Source organism: Bos indicus x Bos taurus, chromosome 7, assembly GCF_003369695.1.
Source record: "Bos indicus x Bos taurus breed Angus x Brahman F1 hybrid chromosome 7, Bos_hybrid_MaternalHap_v2.0, whole genome shotgun sequence".
Lineage (NCBI taxonomy): Eukaryota > Metazoa > Chordata > Mammalia > Artiodactyla > Bovidae > Bos > Bos indicus x Bos taurus.
The window spans coordinates 108,219,161-108,240,668 of NC_040082.1; the positions used below are offsets into that span (position 1 = coordinate 108,219,161).

General features: G+C 52.7%; 1 protein-coding gene across 1 annotated transcript in view; it reads right to left on the reverse strand.

Annotated features, from left to right (window-relative positions):
- ADAMTS2 (ADAM metallopeptidase with thrombospondin type 1 motif 2) overlaps positions 1–21,508 on the reverse strand; it is a 245,140-nt gene that overhangs the window by 11,957 nt on the left and 211,675 nt on the right. Inside the window, exons 11-19 of the mRNA XM_027548434.1 lie at positions 19,478–19,623; positions 16,766–16,941; positions 15,470–15,603; positions 12,501–12,624; positions 11,178–11,258; positions 9,082–9,248; positions 4,948–5,107; positions 3,048–3,180; positions 1,924–2,131 (exon numbers count right to left, since the gene is read on the reverse strand). Coding sequence (XP_027404235.1) covers positions 1,924–2,131; positions 3,048–3,180; positions 4,948–5,107; positions 9,082–9,248; positions 11,178–11,258; positions 12,501–12,624; positions 15,470–15,603; positions 16,766–16,941; positions 19,478–19,623 — 1,329 coding nt within the window. The remainder of the gene's footprint in view (positions 1–1,923; positions 2,132–3,047; positions 3,181–4,947; positions 5,108–9,081; positions 9,249–11,177; positions 11,259–12,500; positions 12,625–15,469; positions 15,604–16,765; positions 16,942–19,477; positions 19,624–21,508) is intronic.

The window sequence follows — 21,508 nt, forward strand, 5'->3', positions numbered from 1 at the left end:
ATCTGCTTTCCTTCTGGGGTCCAGGGCTTCACTAATGGATGTCAGTCACGCAGGCACCCTGTGCTTCCATGAGTGATCCCCAGTGAAAACCCTGGACACCTGGATGCTTGTGCCTGGTTTCCTCCAGATGCTTCACCCAAGCGCTTTTTCCCTTTACTGATTCTACTCTGTACGTGAACCACGAACTCCCAGATGCTGAAGTTGGATTTAGAAAAGGCAGAGGAACCAGAGATCAAATTGCAAACATCTGTTGGGTCATAGTAAAAGAAACAGAGTTCCAGAAAAACATCTACTGTTTCATCGACTATGCTAAAGCCTTTGACTGTGTGGATCACAACAATCTGTGGAAAATTCTTAAAGAGATGGGAATACCTGGCCATCTCACCTGCCTCCTGAGGAACCTGTATGCAGGTCAAGAAGCAACAGTTAGAATCAGACATGGAACAAGAGACTGGTTTCTAACTGGGAAAGGAGTATGTCAAGGTTGTATATTGTCATTCTGCTTATTTAACGTATATGCAGAGTACATCATGTGAAATGCCGGGCTAGATGAAACGAAAGCTGAATCAAGATTGCCAGGTGAAATATCAATAATCTCAGATATGCAGATGACATCACCATTATGTCAGAAAGCGAAGAGGAACTCAAGAGTCTCTTGATGAAAGTGAAAGAGGAGAGTGAAAACACTGGCTTAAAATTCAACGTTCAAAAAATGAAGATCATGGCCTCTGGTCCCACCACTTCTTGGCAAATAGATGGGGAAACAATGGAAACAGTGACAGACTTTATTTTCTTGGACTCCAAAGTTACTACAGATGGTGACTGCAACCATGAAATGAAAAGATGCTTGCTCCTTGGAAGAAAAGCTATGATCAACCTAGACATTGTATTAAAAAGAAGAGACATTACTTTGCCAACAAAGGTCCTTCTAGTCAAGGCTATGGTTTTTCCAGTAGTCATGTATGGATGTGAGAGTTGGACTTTGAAGAAGGCTGAGTGCTGAAGAATTGATGCTTTTGAACTGTGGTGTTGGAGAAGACTCTTGAGAGTCCCTTGGACTGCAAGGAGATCAAATTAGTCAATCCTAAAGGAAATCAACCCTGAATATTCATTAGAAGGACTGATACTGAAGCTCCAATAGTTTGGCCACTGGGGGCAAAGAGCCGACTCATTAGAAAAGATTTTGATGTTTGGAAAGATTGAAGGCAGGAGGAGAAGGGGACGACAGAGGATGAGATGGTTGGATGGCATCACTGACTCAATGGACATGAGTTTGAACAAGTTCCAGGAGTTGATGATGGACAAGGAAGCCTGGCATGCTATGGTCCATGGGGTTGCAAAGAGTCGGACACGACTAAGCGACTGAACAACAATAGAACTTTCATTGTAATAAAGCATAACCATGACTATAGCAACTTCTGTGGGAACCTTTGAGCCCAAAGCTGGTCTTGGCAACCCCTGACCCACCAGGCATGTGGGCTGGATGTCAGTGCTCACATCAGCTCAGCCTTGCCCCCGAAACTCTCCTCCAGCCCCTGAGACTATCCTCACTATTTTTTCAGCTAGATCTAAGCCCTCCTTTGCTCATGTCCCTTCTTGCAAGTCTGATTGGTCTTTTAGCCACAGTTCTGCCCAGAGACAAAAGCCCAGGCTTCCTTTTGCATCTTGGAGCCCAGGCTGCCCCTAGTCTTCTGGGGTTCCAGTCCCCCGTAGCACATGGGAGCCTCTGCCCTGCAGAGTAAAGATACACATTCCTCTGAGTTTCACACAGAACAGTAGCCAGGGAAGCATGGGTGCCCTGAGACCTACGGACGTGGCCTAGGGCAAGAACGGCATCCAGGCCAAGGCGGATCACCCTGGCCACCTCAGTCCCCCCCGAGCTTGGTTTCGGGGCTGAGGACACAGGGCCGGGGAACTGCTCACCTGGGACCAGGATCCAGCCCGCCACCGGCCAGGGCACAGCTCGCGGTTGCAGGCCCGGCGGCCCTCGGGTCGAGCGTCATTGCAGTGCTTGGTGTGCACGGAGCGGGTGGTGTTGTTGTGCAGAGGCTGAACACAGCGCACAGAGCGAACCTGCATGCCTGTCCGCCCACAGCTCCGGCTGCACGGCTCCCACTCGCCCGTGACCCACCTGCCAGGGCACACAGCACACGGTCAGCCCCTGGAGAAACCCCGGTGGACAGGGGCAGGGCAGCCTGTTCCTCCAGGCGCATCTTCCCTGTGTCAGGAAGGTGCCCTGGAGGCTTGCTGTACCCCTGCCTGAGGTCCTGCAGACCATGAACCCCAAGCGTGCCCATTGCGGGGAAACCCTGGTTTGGGGGTGGCCTTTGTCCTTTCTTAGCCTCCTGACTCTGCCCTCTGACCTCACCAACCCTTCTGGGCAGCAGCATGGAAGCCCTCAGCACCTGTCCTCAAAGGGCCCCCACCTGCCTATTTACCCAACATCTTCCCTGCTCGGGGCCCTGGAAAAGGAACCTGGGCCCAGAAATGCAGCCCCATCAAATTCCGGGTCTGGAGGGTCAAGGCTGCAGCCCCTGGGGTGAACTGTGAGGGAAACATCTATCACAGGGCCAGAAGCAAGCCCGACACCCTCAGAGCCTCAGTTTCCCCATCTGAGCATTAGTACTTATTATCATTTCTAGCATCCCAGGTGGCCCAAATGGTTAAGAACCTGCCTGCCAGTGCAGGAGAGGCAGATTCAATCCCTGGGTTGGGAAGATCCCCTGGAGAAGGAAATGGCAATACACTCCAGTATTCTTGCCTGGAAAATTCATGGACAGAGGAACTTGGTGGGCTACGGTCCACGGGGTCACAAAGATGTACATTATTGTTTCCTTCTAGCAAGTCTGAAGGAGGAGGCCACTGCACAGCCTCAAACACCTTAGACTCCATAGAACATGTTGAGTGAGAAAGACTCTGAAACGTCTCAGGGCCTGTGGGGCCCAGAGCCACCGAGAAACCTGATCCTGCGCCACCGTCCACAGAAGCCCCAGGACGCTTCCCCCCTCCTCTAGTGGGGCTGGGGGCCAGAGAGCCCCGGCACTCACACGGGCTGGGAGCACTCCTGTGGGTTGCAGGTCCGGCGGATGGCTTTGGGCTTTGAGACGGAGTCGCAGAAGCCTCGGTGCACCATCTTGTGGTCCAGCCTCCGGCGGCAGCCATACTTGGTGAATTGGGACCCTGAAGATGAGAGCTTGAGGGGGCTCAACGGGACAGCATGGGCCCTCCCGCAGGCGTGGAGGGGCGGCTCCTCAGGCCACTTCAGCCCTGCTCTCCCTGTCCTGCTGATGGGGCGAGGGTGGGGCAGTTTGGACAAGTCCAGCCTGGTGCCCGCCCAGCACTGCAGGCCAAGTGAGGGTGCCAGGCCAGGGAGAGCAGCCTCCTGGGTGGCTTCCTGGGACAGGAGGGAAGGTTCTATTCCTTCTCCCAGCATTTAGTCATTGACGATACCTTGGATTAATATGCACTGAGAACCTCACTAAACATGGAACACAGCCTGCAAGGCTCCTTCAGCCAGTCTAGTGTAGCAGTTCTCAGCTGCTGCAGATTTTGTCCCTGGGGACATCTGGCAATGTCTGGGACACTTAGTTGTCACAACTGGAAAGGAGATGCCACCAGCACTGAACAGGGAGAGGCTGGGGATGCTGCTCAGCATTCTACAGTCAGGGGACAACCTCCAAAACAGACGACTATAGAGCCCAAAATGTCAACTGGGTAAGTCTCAAAATCTCAGCCTAGTGCATTAGACATGACAGAATATGACAGGACAGCCTGAGCTAGACTGGGCATCTGGGGGTGCCCCAGGAAATACAGCACCCCAGTGCTCTGGTTTCATGGAAAGCAGTGAAGGAGGCTCCCCAGGCAGGAGATGGCCCGTGCAAAGGCCCCGAGGCAGAAGCGCAGCATGTCCAGAAAACCAGCTAAGCCAGCACGGACAGGCCCAAGTGAGCGAGGGTTGGGAGTGCCGGTGGCAGAGGGAGACGTCAGAGAGTTGCTTCGACCTTGGAGGCCATGAGGAGCATTTTGTTTTTTTATCAAGAGCAGAAGGATCTGCTGATAACTACGACACCAGGAAAGGGTATGGTCTAATTTGCCCCTTTAATAGTTTAAAGTGGGGGCCAGTCAGGTAGTGAGGATGCCACCAGGACTGGGAAGATGGTAACAGCAGATGAGTCCAAGAGAAATGCAGGAGGGAGGCTCAACAGGACACGCTGATAAAATCCAGGGCTGGGTGGCTCAGGGGACGGCTGGGTGTCACCTACTTAGGCAGCAGCACTGGGAGAACTCCCTGTCTCATCTTGTATGGGAGCCTGCGTGGTCCTGCATCTGAAGGTGGTCTGTCCTGGGCACCTGCTTCTGCAGGCTGAGTGTCCTCTCCTGCTTCTCATCTCCTCCAGCCCCCAAGGAGCAGCGAACACACTGGGCAGATCAGAGCTTCCTATCTGTTACGTCATACCCAAGTTTGAGGTCCAAGGCAGGTGGGACCTCCTTGCACCCAGCCCTGCCCCAGAAAGGAAAGGCCTTTCTGAATGAACTCAGGGGTGACCTGCAGAGGAGGCCTCTCCACTGGTCTCCAGCATGGCCCAGTCCTTCCTGTGGCCTGCCTCCCGGTGTCACAGTGATCTATCCAAACCACCCTCACGGTGACCTCCTTCCCATGATGATGCAGGTGGGTGCTGGTGTCAGGCAACCCCACACATGCCCCCCTGCTGCCTTTGGCCAGCAGCCCTGAGCACCCGCCCTTCCTGTCCACCCTCTGGCACCTCCCTGGCAGGGCTAGGCCCTTGTTACCTGGGCAGAGGTCACTGCTTGTGTTCTCATAGCTGGCACAACCCTCACTCCAGGCAGTCAGCAGAGACCACGGGCTGAAGGGAGCTCCTCACCCAGGAGACCCTTCCTGCTCATCCCCCTCTCCTCTGGGGCCCCGGCTCTGAGAAAGCCCCTCACCTCCACCGCAGGGCTTGGAGCAGGGCGACCACTTCTTCAGGGCCCACTCATAGCCCACAGAGTCGTCTTCTAGGACGTTATTGTCATCCACATTGAGCGAGTCCTCATGGATCATGTACTTGTAGGTCAGTGAGATGCGGGCGTCCCCCTCTGGGATGACCTGCCCCGGAGACAGGGGTGAATATGCCCGTCCCCCACCACTCTCCCCTAGAGACCTGGTTAGGAAGGTCAGCCTGAGGAACATGCCTGGCCAAGTCTCATTATTCCCGGTAGTCAGGTTCTAGAAAGTCCCAGCAAACACTGAACCTGCCCATACTGAACCACTGGGGAACACAGGGTCTGGGCCAGCGAACCTCTGGTCATGACATTTTCATCAACAGCCTATGCATAAGCGTATTCTATGGGTGTTTCTGTTTAGACACCTTAATCAGTACACACTGTTGATTCATTGATACTGAACTCACAGCCAGCACCCAGGCACTTGTGCCTGGACAAAGCTCAGTAACACATGCATTCTTGTCTCTCCAAGGGGCAAACCCACAGCCTCCACGCAGAGGGACACCAGGCACACTTCACAGCCACAACTGGGGACATTTTAAACAGTGAGATTATCTTCCGAAAGCTTAAAAAGGCAAAGAACATGGCAGTAAATAGAGTGTGAAAAGACGCTTGTTTACAGTAGGAGCTGAAATAAGTAGCAGAACCAGGCCTGGCTCCGCTCTGCTGGGAGCACGCATGTCAGGCGCTCACACTTTCCCTGCTCCGCCGAGAGCACAGGCAGACCTCGCTTTATGGCGCTTCGGTTCACTGTGCTTCACAGACGTTATCTTTTAACAACTTAAAGGTTTACGGCAGCCCCATGTGCGGCAAGTCTATTGGCGCAATTTGTCAACAGCATTTGGTGACTTTTTGTCTGTCTGGGTCACATTTTGGTACTTGCCACAATCTTTCAAATGTTTTCATTACTGTTGGACAAATCAACGGAAGTAGTCTTGTTAAGGCTTCAAAAGCTACTGACTGTTAAACAGAGACCCTGAAAGGAGTTACATGCCAAGCTGCTCACTAGCAGAAATGGCAAAAGATCCTGGGAGCCAGCAGATAAGGAAGGGAGTAAGTCACAAGAAAGGGAGTAAGTCACGAAGCTTCCTGGGCCTTGGGAATCTGCCTTTTCCCAGGCATCTGCTGACGTTCTGAGACTTACGAATAGACATACAAGGCTTCAACATAATAGCCAGAGCTGCATCTCCACAAAAAGGTACTTGTGGCTTGAAATAAAAGCAGGACTGCTTTGAACAGAGTTCTGAAGTCTCAACAGTGAGAGAAGGGATGGGAGGTTGAGGGGGACAAACTGCCCAGAACCTCTCAACTGGGGGTCCAGACTGCTGTTCCAGGGACAGCCCAGCATCGCCTGAGTATGGATGCATGCGTTTGTGTCTTGCTGTACCATGTACTGGGAGCTCCAGATTAGATCTGGATGGTTCCCAATTTAGTGATATATATCATATATATATATATATATTTATATATATATAACATTAATTAATATAATAATATTATATATTATAATATATATAACATATAATATATCATGTAATATAGTATATAATATATAAAATTATATTCTAAATATATTATTATATATAATACATTATATTATATATAATTGTATATAATATAATATATACAATTATATATTATATTAATTAAATTAATTATAATATTTAATATATATAATATATTATACAATTATATATAATATATACAAAAGAGAATTATATATTATATATTTTATATATTTACAAAATATATTTATATATTTAAATTTTTTTATAAATTTATATATTTATAAGATATTTTATATTGATATATTGTATATTATATATTATATAAATAATATAGAATATATAGAATAGTATTATATAATTATATATTATATAATATATTGTATTCTATATAGAATATAGAATTATATATTTTTATATATTTATAAAATATTTTATATATTTATAAAATATTTTATATATAATATATAACATAGTATATTATATTAATATAATTATTACAATATAATTATATTATAATAATTATGAATCTAAATATACAACATATTTATTATTATATATAATTTATATGTTATATTATATTTATATAATATAATTGTATATTATTATTATATTATATATAATATATATTTATATATCAAATATATCAGAGAAGGCAATGGCACCCCACTCCAGTACTCTTGCCTGGAAAATCCCATGGATGAAGGAGCCTGGTAGGCTGCAGTCCATGGGGTCGCTAAGAGTCAGACACGACTAAGCAACTTCACTTTCACTTTTCACTTTCATGCATTGGAGAAGGAAATGTCAACCCACTCCAGTGTTCTTGCCTGGAGAATCCCAGGGATGGTGGAGCCTGGTGGGCTCCCGTCTCTGGGGTCGCACAGAGTCGGACACAACTGAAGCGACTTAGCAGCAGCAGCAGCATCAAATATATATATATTTCTTGTGGCGATGTATGTATAATAATTTCTTACTATATTACTTGTCCTCATACTGTAACTCACTAATGTAATAAACTTCCTATTTCTTGCTTACTAAATGTGCTCTGTATTTGCTGCTCAGATGTGTCCGACTCTTTGTGACCCCATGGACTGTAGCCCACCAGGCTCTTCTGTCCATGGGATTCTCCAGGCAAGAATACTGGAGTGGGCTGCCATGCCTTCCTCCAGGGGATCTTCCCAACCCAGGAATCGAACCCAGGTCTCCTGCATTGCATGTGGATTCTTTACCATCTGAACCACCAGGGAAGCCCAAGAACCTGGAGTGGGTAGCCTATCCCTTCTCCAGGGGATCTTCCAGACCCAGGAAGTGAACTGAGGTCTCCTGCATTGCAGGCAGATTCTTTATAGTCTGAGCCACCAGGAAAGCCTAGGGTGGTTATTTTGCCAGTGAATCCTCTGAACCTGAAACCAAAAGTAAGTCTCAGCAGGACATAACTCTTTCAGCAGAACAATTATTATTACTTTTATCATGGTGATCTCTGACCAAGTGGTCTTTGATTTTATTATGTAGTTGCCTTTTTGCTCTTTATCTTTAATTGAGGTATGTACATTGTTTTTCAGGCCTAAGGCTATCACACATTTCACAGACCACAGGATAGTATCCCATGTGCTCTGGGAAACACACATCCGCACGCCTTGCATGACTATGATATTCCCTTTACTGTAGTGGCCTGGAACCTAGCCTACCTATTTCTCCTGAGGTGTGTCTGTACCAGTTTGGAGATTAGAAATACTTTCAGTAGGGGAATTTACCAACACAGAAACAGCAGGACTGAGGCCCGACTATATGTGCACTGACAAAGGCAGGGCAGCAGAGGCATCTCTGGGGACGGAAGTGCACGCGGGCGGGGTGAGCAGAGCATGGTGCGCGTGAACACCCCAGCCCCCTGCTGCACACCCTGGTGTGGAGCGCTGAGCCCCAGCACGGTGTGCTCACCTTCACAGAGGGGCAAAAGGCACCTGAGCCTTATCTGCAGTGTTTTAATTTTTTTTTACTGACAAAACATATTGCATATGCAATTGAAATTAATTTTTAAAAAGTAAATTAGGAAATCCAACCCTCTCTGTGTTCCTATCACCAGGAGCAGCCTGTGGTCCTGGACTCAGGGGACCCGGGGTCCAGTGCTGCTCAGAGACAAAGGCTTAGTGTGACTTGGGTCTCGCAGTCCAATTTCCTGCAGCCCCATTGGTCACCCCCAGGGAGCTTCAGGATTTGAATGCAGTAGCAGACAAGAATAAGCACGATGAGAGGTGGCCGTGAATGTCACCCAGAGTTGTTTGTGGAGGGGAAGCCTAAATGCTTACAGGGGATTTTGTCTCTGGTCGCCCAGGGACACAGGGCAAGGAGCCAGACCGGTGGCTCCATGCGTGCTCCTCACTCTGACACAGAGACGGAGGTCCTCAGCTCAAAGGTCAGGCCGGAGGGGCCGTGCAGAACATGGCCTGAAGGCTGCAGGGAGGCTCAGGGCTCCCAGGAACCACCCGACCCCTTCCCCAGCAGCCATCTGCCCCACCTGCCTCACCTGCCTCACGCTGCAAGAAGCGGCGGGCCTGGCCCCTGTCTGACTTACCAGCACAGTGATGGTGCCGTGGAGGGGGCCCATGGTCTGCAGCGTCTCCCGGCCGTCCTCATCCCGGTACTCCCACTCCACGCCCATGGCGATGAAGGTCTTGGAGTTGGGATCCACGTCATTCTCCTCATTTAAAATGAACTTGCCTGTCTCCAGGTTTTTGACGGCTGAACGATAAAAGACAGAAGGATGGAAGACAGCCACGATCACCCGGGGGCAGAAGCGTGGGAGGTCATCAGGGTTCACTAGTTTGAACAGGTTGGGGGAATTGTGGGGAGCAGAGCCCCTTTTCTTCCTTCAGTCCCACTGACAACCCAAGCCGCCTTGGGAACCTGCCTTGTCCCCTTTCTCTGCACTGGACTTAGGTTTCCCTCTGACCCGCCCTTCTGCCAGGTCTGGGGCTCTTTCCTGGATCTGCCTCTCAGGCCCTGGAGGAGAGGCTCCATGGTAGGGACTTAGGAGCCACCAGGGCCACGTCCCTACGGTCTACTTGGAGCACTCAGGGGGCTCTCAGGGCCACTGCCCTCCCTGACCCAGCTCCCTGGGTGAGGGGTACCTGGTGGACACCAGGGTTTCCTGCCCTGGGGTGAGCATGTGTCCCACACACCCTCCCACCCTGTTGATAACTATGGCTCAGCCTGGTACCCAACCAGTCCCCTACATCCCAAAGAGGCCTGACCTGACTCGGGGACCACCCAGCCTACTGCTGCTGCTGCTGCTGCTGCTGCTGCTAAGTCACTTCAGTCGTGTCCGACTCAGGCGACCCCAGAGACGGCAGCCCACCAGGCTCCCCCGTCCCTGGGATTCTCCAGGCAAGAACACTGAAGTGGGTTGCCATTTCCTTCTTCAATGCATGAAAGTGAAAAGTCAAAGTGAAGTCGCTCAGTCGTGTCCAACTCTTCGCGACCCCATGGACTGCAGCCCACCAGGCTCCTCCGTCCATGGGGTTTTCCAGGCGAGTATTGGAGTGGGGTGCCATCGCCTTCTCCAGACCCAGCCTACTATGCATCCACAAAGAATGTCCAGGAGATGAGAATCCACTGGCACAAAGCCCCACACTTGCCAGAGTGTGGAAAGCGGCTCCTGGGGGGCTGCTGGAAGATTTTAGCAGGGAGGCCACAGACTGGGCACAAAAATCACAGGATAACAGTGAGGAAACCATTCCCTGCACAAGTTTCCTAGACTCCCTTGAGAGCCGTGGTAAGTGCCAGGAGGTCCCCGGCTTGCCACTAACCCTCCCTCCTTGTTTGCAGGGATAGCCCTGGGCAGGAAGCAATGTTTAGGTAGAAGTGTCTTTTTTTAAGGGATTGACTTTTATATTTGCCTCCTACTTAAGACAAGGAGTACTGGCTGTCCATGTTGGGACAGCAACATAAAAGTCTCCTCTAAAAATAAGGAAGAAAGAAGCATCTGCATTTTAAAAAGAGTGGTGTTTGCTCACATCAGCGGAGGTGCTAGATGCCCGCAGTCATGGAACCCCTGACCCCTCCAGGGCACAGGGAAGAAGATGGAACCCAAACTAGGAGAAAGGACTTGTGTGGGGTCCCCTCACTGACCCCCAGCATCACTTCCTACTTTGGCCCTGCAACTTGGGGGCGTGTGGATGAGTGAACCCCTGTGAGGGGTTCCAGGCAGCCTGCAGGAGCACAGTGCCACAGGGGCTGCCATGTGAGAAGGGGCATCCCGAGTTGTCAGAACATCCAAATTTCCAAGAGATGCCAGGCATCTCTATTCCAAAAGAACCGCTCGAATTCAAAATGAAACTAAATGAAAATATGCAAACGCACCATGGGAGCCCATCTACCAGCTGGCCTCGGCACCCACTGCTTGTGGAACTTGCTGACTTCCAGTGAGCGAGGGGCTTCCCCTTCGACTTTGAGTGGGAGGTATGGCATGTCTTAGACACATGTCCCTCCAAAACTGCTGTGAGGGAAGGCTTCTCCATTGGGAAAGTACTAAAGGAGAGACCCACCCATCAGCTGGGCCAAGCCAGGGGCAGAGGAGATAGGGTTGCAGCCCATGCCTCCCAGTCAGGCCCCCGACCCCCAGAAGAGTCAGGCTGTGGAGCCACTGCGCTGTCTGGCTCTGGCACTCACCCAGGTGATGGCTGGTGGTGTCTGCTTCCTGGATTAGCAGGTGTCTGGCTCCTGCCGGGATCTCAAACATCTTGATGTAACCTTGGTTGGGATGTGGGGAGACAAAGCCAAAAGAGAAGGGAGAGGCTGTCAAATGCGGACAATGTGAGGAGGGCCTTGCCCTCCATGGTGGTTCCAGAGGCCCAGTGTTTGATGGGCTCTGACTGCCCACTGAGAGAGGGGCCCATGGGAAAGCTAGTATATCCCAGACAGCAACAGCCCTCCGGCTCATTTTCAAATCCCGGCGCTTCTTCAACCTCTTCCATTGAAAACCTGGTGGGTGTCCTCACGAGTAGCCCCGGAATCATGCCCCGCATGGAGCTAAGATGCCACAACCAAGAGAGAGGCTTTCAGCAAACTGCTCGGTCTCCCTGGACCTCAGCAGCTTAATCCCTAAACAAAAGACAGCCTGCTCACATGGGACTGTGCAGCAGCCAGCTGGCAGCAGCCCAGCACCAGCTCTGAGTGGAGTGTGGCAGGTTTGCTCCAGGCCCTTCTTCCAAAAGAGTTGAGCCAAAGTGCCTGCGTGCCTGCGTGTGTGCTCAGTCACTCAGTCTTGTGCAACCCTGTGTGACCCCATGGACTGTATAGCCCACCGGGCTCCTCTGTCCCTGGGGTTTCTCCAGGCCAAAATACTGGAGTGGGTTGCCATGCCCTTCTCCGGGGGATCTTTGTGACCCAGGGATGGAACGCTCATCTCCTGCGTCTTCTGCATTGGCAGGTAGCTTCTTTACCAGTGAGGACCCGGGAAGCCCACCAAAGTGGCTTCTCCCCATTTCAGTCAGAGGCAGAGCAGTCAGCTGCTGCAGGCCCACCCAGAGCCCCGAAGCCAGGTGGAGGGACCACTCTGGAAGGAGGTTCATCCAGAGGGCTGTTTTCCCAGAGCCCACCTTGGCCAGGGACCCCAAGTTCCCCAGCCCCAAATTTCCTGTGGCCCTGTTGGGACAGGCCTACGTTTCCCTAGGCCGCAGGCTGCACTGGCTAGCTCCTCAAAGGTCCCACCCACAGGCGCCTGGGGGCGGCAGTGGTGGGGCAGAGAGCAAGGGAGGCCAGTGGTGGCTAGAAAGCCTTGGAGAGCTGGGGAGGGAGCCCTCAAATAAAGGCACTGAAGACTCACCTTGTGCACCCCACACCCTGGCATCTCCCTGTCGCCACCCAGCCTGGGGCCTGACACAGCGACCCCTAAGGTTGCCTCTCCACCTCACCCTGCCAGACTTAGAGCCCCTCTTCCCAGACAGCCCCGGGCTCGGGCCTCTGGGCAGGGGGAGGGAGGGGTGCACTCACCAAGCTTCTTGGGCGAGCGCGAGAACGTGCCCTTGACCACCTTGCAGTGGGAGTTGTCCCCTCCGCACACACCACACTTGTCCTCCTGCTTGCTGGAGCCGATCACCCCGTCACAGCCCACCTTCTGCAGAGGGATGGGGGAAATGCGGTGCCCGCTGAGACCCTACTCCCCACTGGGCCCTGGCGCCTGCTCCCTCGGCAGCCTGAAGCAGAGGAAGAAGAGGGGGCTTCGGAGCAAGAAAGAGCCTGTGTGCCCACTGCAGGGAGGGCGCAAAGTGGCCCAGATGGCGTGTGCAGGCTCTCTCACCCCACATTTTGTAAATAATGACCATGTAACAGCTGAGCACATTTGTGGCCTTGCGCATGCGCATCACGAGGTGCTTGCTTAGCCGCGAGTTACTTGCGCTGTAGGGATATGTGAGCTCCACGAAAAAAGGGGCGGCGTGACTGCTGCCTCACGGCTGTGTCCCTTGGGTCAGCCACGAGAGGAGAGAACACAGCGTGAATACTGCTACAGCTGCTGCGTCAGCCAGGAGAGACGCTGTGTGCAGTTGTGTTATGTTACGTCTGCTGCTATGGCTGCCGTGTCAGCCAGGAGAGAATAAATGTGTCTGCAGTTCCAGCGGCTCCTCGAGTCTCCGTCCAGCCTCTTAGCTCGTGCCTTGCCTACCCTGGTTTCAGCGAATGGTGTGGACAGTGTGAACAGCATGACAATTGGCATCATGAACGGGATTAGCAAGACACCCACCCAAGGACCAGCCTTTTCCCTGCTCACTCATCCACTCATCTGGACACTGTAACCTGTAGCGGACTCTGCACAGCCTAGTGTGAGAGTCGCTCAGTCCTGTCTGACTCTTTGTGACCCCATGGACGATACAGTCCATGGAACTCTCCAAGCCCGAATACTGGAGTGGGTAGCCTTTCCCTTCTCCAGGGGATCTTCCCAGCCCAGGAATAGAACCCAGGTCTCCCACATTGCAGGCGGATTCTTTACCAGCTGAGCCACCAGGGAAGCCCAAGAATACTGGAGTGGGCAGCCTATCCCTTCTCCAGTGGATCTTCCTGACCCAGGAATTGAACCAGGGTCTCCTGCATTGCAGGTGGATCCTTTACCAGCTGAGCTACCAGGCCTTAGTCCCGAAGCTGCCCTGGCATAGCACACTGGCGTCCTCGTGAACATGAATCAGACGTGGCCTCTGCCCGTGTCCCTGGCGTCCACGCAGCGGCCCTCTGGGGCTCCCCACAGAGCTTCGGCCTGCAGGTCCCTCCCTCACACTGCTCCCAGGAATGGTGCCCTCTCAGTCTGTCTCGGGGCGTGTGGGCGGGACACAAGAGCTGGTAGGACCGCTTCTGCCTTCATTCTCTCGATGAATCCTCTCAACACTGTCCACCCTAGTATTAAAACTGGTTCCATACAGAGCAGGGATGTTTCCTTGCCCGAGGCCACCTGGTGGAGGCAGTAACACATTCCGGTCCTTTTGCTCGCTACAGCCCTGCGACAGCACACCATTCCCAGCCGCAGAGCTCTGTGCGGAGCAGACCCGGGGTGTGAGCACACTGCCTGAGGCCACGTTCACACCCATGCCCACACTCAGCAGGGAAGACAGCCTCTCCTCTAGCTGCTCTGCTCCCCGCCTGTTCTAGCGTGCGCCGCAGCTTCACAGGTTTCCCTCTTTGCCCTGGCTGCCAGGAAGCCCAGAGCCAGTTCACCCCTCAAGATCCTCCTCTCACCACCTCTTGTGAGACTGCTTCCTGTCCCTTTTCTCTTTGATTTCTGCGTTTTGTCTTACAAAGACCTTTGAGGGCTGGGTCTCCAGACTACGAAGGGGCTACAGAGCCAGTTTCTGGCCATGCAGTCTTAGAGAATTATTCAAACTGGCCAACCCCAAGCTGTTTATTCTGCCTGCCTCCCCTTTCCCACTATGGAAACCCCAATAAAAGCTCTGGCCCAGACTTTCCCCTGCTCCTTCTGCCTCCTAACTGAACCTGGTGCACAGCACAGCATGCTCTTCCCTCAGGAAATGAAAGTAATAAGCTCTTCTTTAATGACAAGTGACTTTTCTGTGTCATCATTCAGTCACCTCCCTCAATTAAAATCCCACGATTACGGAAGAGACATTGCTGTCTTTGTTTTCAAGTATTAATACTTGGTTGCGTGTTTGGAGCGTGAGCAGACTACGTGGCTTGCCCTCCCTGCTGGCTACAATCCTACTGAAACATGTGTGGAGAGAATCCCTGCGCTCTCCTCCCACAACGCCACACCCCACTTCTCTGTTCTTCCAGCCTCTTCCACCTCCTCCAGGGGACCTGCCGCAGGCTCTCTGCCAGAGATAGCCTGAGGATGCTCACTTCTCAGGAAGGTGAGACGGGAGTCAGCCTCGTTGACACTGCAGTCTGCCACATTTATAGAAGCTGCAGAGGCTCCCTGCTCTTTCTAGAAAAGGGGGCAGGTCTGCACTCACGTCGCTAATAACATGCTGAGTGTGCCCCGGAGCTGTCTCCTGTGACATCCAAAGACAGTACAGTAAAAAAACACAGCATTTCAACAAAGAACCAAGCCGACAAGAACCACAGTGGGCTCCCCTGAGCAAGAGTAAGCTGTCCAGTGCCCAGCGGAGTGCAAGGACACAGTGGTGCTTCACAAGGGGGTCCCCAGGGACCTAGTGTGTCCAGGCCATGTGTGGCGCTGGTGAAACTCATGTTCTGGGCCACGGCCTCGTCCTACACAAGCAGAATTTCTGAGGTGGGGCCCTGAGCTCCTCAGGGGGCTCCTCAGACTCAAGTCTGAGAACCCCTGTCATGGAGGAGGACAGCAGGGAGTAGGGGCTGGGAACCAACATTTGCTGACAGCCTGCCCTGATCGAGGTGCGGTTTGCAGTACTTTGCATGCTTAACCTCAGCAAGTCTTCCCGAAGCCCCAGAAAGCCGAGGCCCTGAGCCATCGCTGCCCCTGCGCCTGGGGCACTCACCCTGCAGTCCCCACGCACGCAGAGGCTGAAGGCGTCCTTGTAGGAACAGCGTGTCCCGTCATGCACCATACGCTTCATGGACACCACCTCCCCGGTCTCCTTGGACTCACAGTAGAGATGACACCGCTCCTTGGCTGGAAGGGAAGCAGGGGGTGTTGGCTGGCTGGCCGCACCGCTCACTTTCTTGTAGTTTCCTTCCTAAGTTTGCTACAGGGAAGCACCTCGCAAAGAGAAACTCCCACCCAGGAGCGTTTCCTTCTGATTCACCTGCCCCCCGCCCCACGTCTGCCCTGGGCCAGGGGAGAAAGGGAAAGAGGAGTAACGACAGCAACCTGCTTCATGACCCTGTTGTACGGGACTTAGCTTCCCCCAGCTGAGCCAGGCTGCTGTGGATGCAGCCAGGTCTCGGATCGCTGGGGTCCTCCCTAGAGAACCCCATATTCAGGGGAAGGGCAGCTGGCTGTTTGCCAGCTCTCTACTTGAAGACCTTTTCCAGTCCACCTCTGTAACCCCAAATAAGATGCCCCTTGCTTCCGTCTCAGGTACCAGGCACCTTCCCTTCTCAGCATTTATCTCAGAAGTCACTGAGACACCTCATCATTATTTGATTTTTTGCCAGACCACAGTCCCCCTCTTGGGGGGGGGGTCCCATCTGCTCTGGCACCTTCTCCTTGCATGCACACGTGGGGCTTGCAACAGGTGCTCGGCTGAGGTAACAGATACAGCAGAGCAGGCCGCAGACCCCGCCTCCCTCTGCTCGATGCCTGAAAAGAACGGAAACTGCGTGGGATCCAGTTGAAATACAAACACTCTCACGCCTGAAGCTACCAGACTTTTCAGTCCCAGCAGCCAACAAATGCCTTTTGGTGCTTAAACCAGTTCAAGTCACTTGGAACGGAGAGTTCTCACTGAAAGATGAGAGGTCAAAGGTAACCTGATTCCTTGGACAACTCTGGCCTGTCCCTGCCCTGCGGCTGAGCGGGGCTAATGGTGCAATGCCAGCCTTGTCCACCAGAGGGCAACTGCAGGCGCCTGGGGCCAGCTGGAGCTTCCCTCTGCTGCATCCTTGGCCAGGCTCAGTTCCCTGGCTTTTCTGGGACTGCAGTCCTGCCATGAGCCCACAGCCCAGGGTGGGCTCTGTTGGCACGCCCATACAGAATCAGTGGCCCAGGGAGCCCTGGCCCCTCCACGGAGTGCCCACACCCCTGGGGCTCACCGTCCCGGTGCTCGTGGGGCAGCCAGTGGCCCAGGGAGCCCTGGCCCCTCCACCGAGTGCCCGCTCCCCCTGGGGCTCACCGTCCCGGTGCTCGTGGGGCAGCCAGTGGTGTTGAGCGTCACCATGCTCGAAGTACAGGTCCCACTGCCGGCACTGCTCCTCGCGGAAGTCGGCCAGCGCGTCAGGGCAGTCCTGCGAGTTGCAGAGCTGGAAATCGTAGGCGAGGCCCGAGCATGTGCGGCCCCCATTGGCTGGGCTGGAGGAGAAAGCAGAGAGGGCTTCCAATGGAGTGCCACCAGGAAGAGGCCAGCACTTAAGAGTGCCACCTGTGGGATCTGAGGGGATCCCTGAGCCTTGGGGGTGAGGCGGCAGCGCTGCTGAGTGAAGGAACACAGCCCTGCCCTGTCCCAGAGGCTTGGCGCATCAGTACAGGAGAGGCTGGTAATCCTCCTGGGGGCCCCAAGGGGAGGGAGCAGCTACTCAGGCCCTGTGCACCCCGGGCCCCACCCCAGCTCCTGTAGTGATCTGTAACAGGGCCTGTAGGGTCTGCCACAGCCCCGGCCATAAGCCCTACGGTGGAGGAGCTGGGTGAGCCTTCCCTACATCCTCCCGACCTGGGCCTCACACACAGTGAGAACTCACAGTAAATCTGAAGTAGTGGAATCCTGCTACAGGTGTTCTCAACAAGTGTCAGGTACATCTCCAGGTTTCCTCCACCTCAAGAAAACTTGGGCTGTACATCTGTAATTTCCTTACTTTGCTGAGAATCTCACCAGTCCTAAAAGCACTAACTCCATGGGAAACGTGCTGGCTGGTGGCCAGCAAGTGCCCCTGGAAGTCAGGGTGCTGGAGCATGGCAGGCCAGCACCTTGGGGTGGTGGGGGGGGCTTCAGTGTTGCCGTCTGCCAGGTGTGACAGAGCCAAGCAGAACCCAAGGCCCCACCTGAGTCTTGGGCAAAAGCCATGCTCTGCTGTGATGGGGGTGTACAGCATACAGCATTGCAGAGTGGACGATGGAAGGGGCTAGCTTCCATGAGGCTCCTTGCACAGTGCCATGTTCTTGGGGGAAGTCAGTGGAAATAATGACCACAGAAATTTGTGGAGTAAGAACCAAGAGGCTCAGTGTTTGAATGGGACCATGAAAGAAAGGGTGACTTTGAGATTTACATCATGGCCCCTGATGGGACGACAGACAAATGACAATAACAGCTTGGGCATTACCAAGAAGGGGTGCAGGCCTGGGTGTGTAGGTATGGGAAGCCCAGGGCATCGGGCAGCAAGAAACAGCAGGAAGGGGCCAGCCTAGGCAGGAGACAGACATATTCAAACAGAAATCCGGGATAATCCCAAAAGAGAGTGTGAGTGGGAGAATACAGGGGAGGCCCGGGAAGAAGAGAAAATGGGGAGCTTGAGCTCATGCTGCAAGCTGCAGTTCTGCAATCACAAGAGTGGCAGGGCAAAGAACACAGAGGGAACTCAACCCAGGGAGCAGGGGCCCAGCAGGGAGCCTCAGAAGTCTTCATACTGGCCCCAGAATCCCAGGAAGAACTACTGAGCACAGGGAGCAGCAACTAAAGATTCGGCAGTGGGAGGCCCAGCCATTATCTCCAGGAAGACACACGAAAGGGGAGGCCCATGGAGTGGCCCCTGGAGTGTGGGGGCCTCCGGGCTCTGCTGGGCTCTGGAGGCTGGGTGCTGACGCAGGCCAGGCTGGCATGAGCAAACCACAGTCAGAGCTCTGTGCGCACATCTGTGCTGTCTGATGGTCACTGATGTGGAGGGAACGGGGCGCTGGCCTGCACTGGGCAGGCCCGATACTGTTTGTGAACAGACGGGTTGGCAGGTGGTTCTGGCGGTTTTGTTCATGTTACTGCTGCCCTTCAACCCTTGCTGCCTAAGAAAGCTGGACCAGCCAGAGGGGGAAAAATATCCCTAAAGTGCACATGTCGGGAGGGACAGAAGATAGAGCACCTGCAACCTGCATGATCTCCCCTAGGGCCAGACCTGGGCTGAGTCCCCTGAGCCCCAAGAGCCTGGCATCAGGCAGGCACCAGGAGGAGTCAGGGCCTGGTAAGGAGCGAGGGGGAGGCCAGGCCAGATCTGCTCCTCTGACGGTGCATCCTGGACCGGAACCTGAAAGTCCTTGCCCAGCACCCTGTAGCCTCTGAGTTTCTAACTTCCTGTCTTGTCAATCTAAGTACGTGAGGCTCGAGTACTAGCCCCAGGGACGCTCTGAGGATAGCACAGGGGCTGGGGCTTGCTTGGGAGGCTGGACAGGGCGCGTGGGTGGAGGTGGGAGCCTGGTGGGCCTTCGGACACCTCTCCAGGCTTTCCCCTTTTGGGCAGCTGGGCACGGGTGGCATGCCGCTTGACCTTGCCTCTTGCCTGATTGCAATCATTTGCTCTCCTGCTCAGGCTCTCAGCCTCCCAGGGCCCGAGAGAGCCCTTCTCTTTATCCCCACTGCCTCATCTCTGTTCCACCTTCTGTCTTGATGCCCTCAAGCAGGAAGAGCAGAGCAGGTTGGGGTCTAGAGTAGGATGCAGGCCAGGAGGAAGGAGACCAAGTTTCCGAGTCTCCAGGGCTGGCTCTGCCCCCAGCAGACTGTGAGCCTTCCCCTTCCTAAGTCTCGGTCCCTCCCAGGGAGGATGAGAAGGGGCCAGACTTGCCTACTCTCACACCCTCTCCTGAACTGATATCTGGAGGAGCCTTGCAGGATAGGGTAGGCTAGCAAGGGCCCTTGGGGACCACAGCTGCCCCCCAGGAAGACTGGGAAACATCAGGGCAAACTCACTGTGGGTTGTCGCACTGACGGGTCCTGAACTTCACACCTGTGCCGCAGGTACGCGAGCAGGAGCCGAAGGGACTCCAGGCACCCCAGTTGCCATCTCGTTTGAGAATGTCAGGTGTCAGCCAGATGCAGTGTCCTTTAAAGCAGTGCTGAAAGACAGAAGGTCATATGCCCCCCACTCTTCAGCTTGCAGTGTCCGTGATGAGTGCCCGGCCCTGGAGGTACAAGAAAGAAGGCCCTACTGACCCCTGGAAGCTCGGAATCTCTTTGGGAGGTGTGGTAAGATGTTGGCCTGCCCAGATTTGGGCACCACCCTGGCCTCCACCACCCTGGCCTCCTGCCACCACCACCACCACCCTGGCCTCCTGCCACCCTCAGTGCCTCGTTTAGCCTGCTCTGTCCCCTCACCAGAGCCCACCCCACGCCATGCCTGCAGGGTGAAGCCCCCAGGCCAGTGTGCCCACACAGTGCCATTTATAAAGATGCAGGCGGCACACCAAGCCAGTGACTCTAGAGACATACAAGGTCTACTGTTTAAGTTAAAAAAGCAATTTAAATAAAGTACGGAAATGAAGGACAGGTGATATGCTGACATGGTAAAAATTCGTGAATATAGGACGTAGAACACTGGAGCGCAGGAAAGTCAGCCTGAACCTGATCACACTGCTGCCCTTCTTACCCCAAGGAGGAAGCTTAGACAATTTAGGGCCGACTTGAAGAAGAGTGAAAAATTAAAAATACTAAATGAGGTATGCAATGGAATGTTGATTTACAACTAGAAAAGTATACAATATAAAAAAGTTTAAAATTTAAAAACTGACAAATACCACAAACAACCAAAAACAGAAAACAATGATTTTTTTTAGAATTGGTTGATTTACACAATGTTCGCTGCAATTCTAACTGCATACTCTTTCATCCCCTCTTCAGATGACAACAATTTGGTCAGCGTGTATTTCACAGGGAGAGTAGAAAGACGATTCCCCAGCAAGCTTTTTCTGTAAGGGCCAGGTGGTAACTGTTTTAATCTTTGAAGGTGACAAGGTCTCTACTGCAACTACTCAACTCTGCCATTAGAGCATGAAAGTGGCTAGAGACAACACATAAACGGATGGATATGGCTGCATTCCAATAAAACATCATTTACAAAAGCAGGCAGCAGATGGAAACTTCTAGAATGGAGCTGAAAGAGGCTCAGGGAACTCGCTCGTCAGTAAAACAACCATTTAACTGGTGAAAATTATTTTCTAAACAAACTATTTAAATTATCTGGACAATAAGGACTGAGTTATATCATAGGGAACTACATTAAATATCTTGTAATAACTTATAATGGAAAAAATCTGAAAAAAAATATTACAGAATCATTTTGTTGTATACCTGAAAGTAACACAATAATGTAAATCAACTATACTTCAATATAGAAGGAGAAGAGGGCATCAGAGGATGAGACAGCTGGATGGCATCGCTGATGCAATGGACATGCACTTGGCAAACTTCGGGAGATGGTGAGGAACAGAGAGGCCTGGCGGGCTGTAGTCCATGGGGTCACAAAGAGTTAGACACGCCTGGGTGACTGAACAACACCACCAACAACAAAATACTTCAATAATAAAATAAGGTATCTGGAAACTGTCCTAAGCTCAATACAACAAATGGAGAAAATATACTAATTCTTGTAAGAATTGTGAAAGTCTATACATTTGAGCCACAACCCTCTCCCATTCTTTCCCCATCTTAGTGTGATGGAGGCCTTACCACTTAAAAGACAGAGATTCCTTGTTTCCTCAGCTTCCAGTCTAGGGCTATAGTTTCACCCTGGGAAAGGCAGGCCATTGGCATCTCCCATACCATGCAACTCTGTGTTGCAGAAAATCTGTTTCAGGCAGGGAACTCCCTTTGCGCACCCAGTCCTCACTCCTAGAGTGGAGGCTCTACCCCAAGTATAGAAAACCAAGAATGCTGTACTCTAGTAACCCCTTCCCTGGTTTGCTTGTAGGGAAGACGTTCTATGCTGAAAGGGAAGAGCCAAGA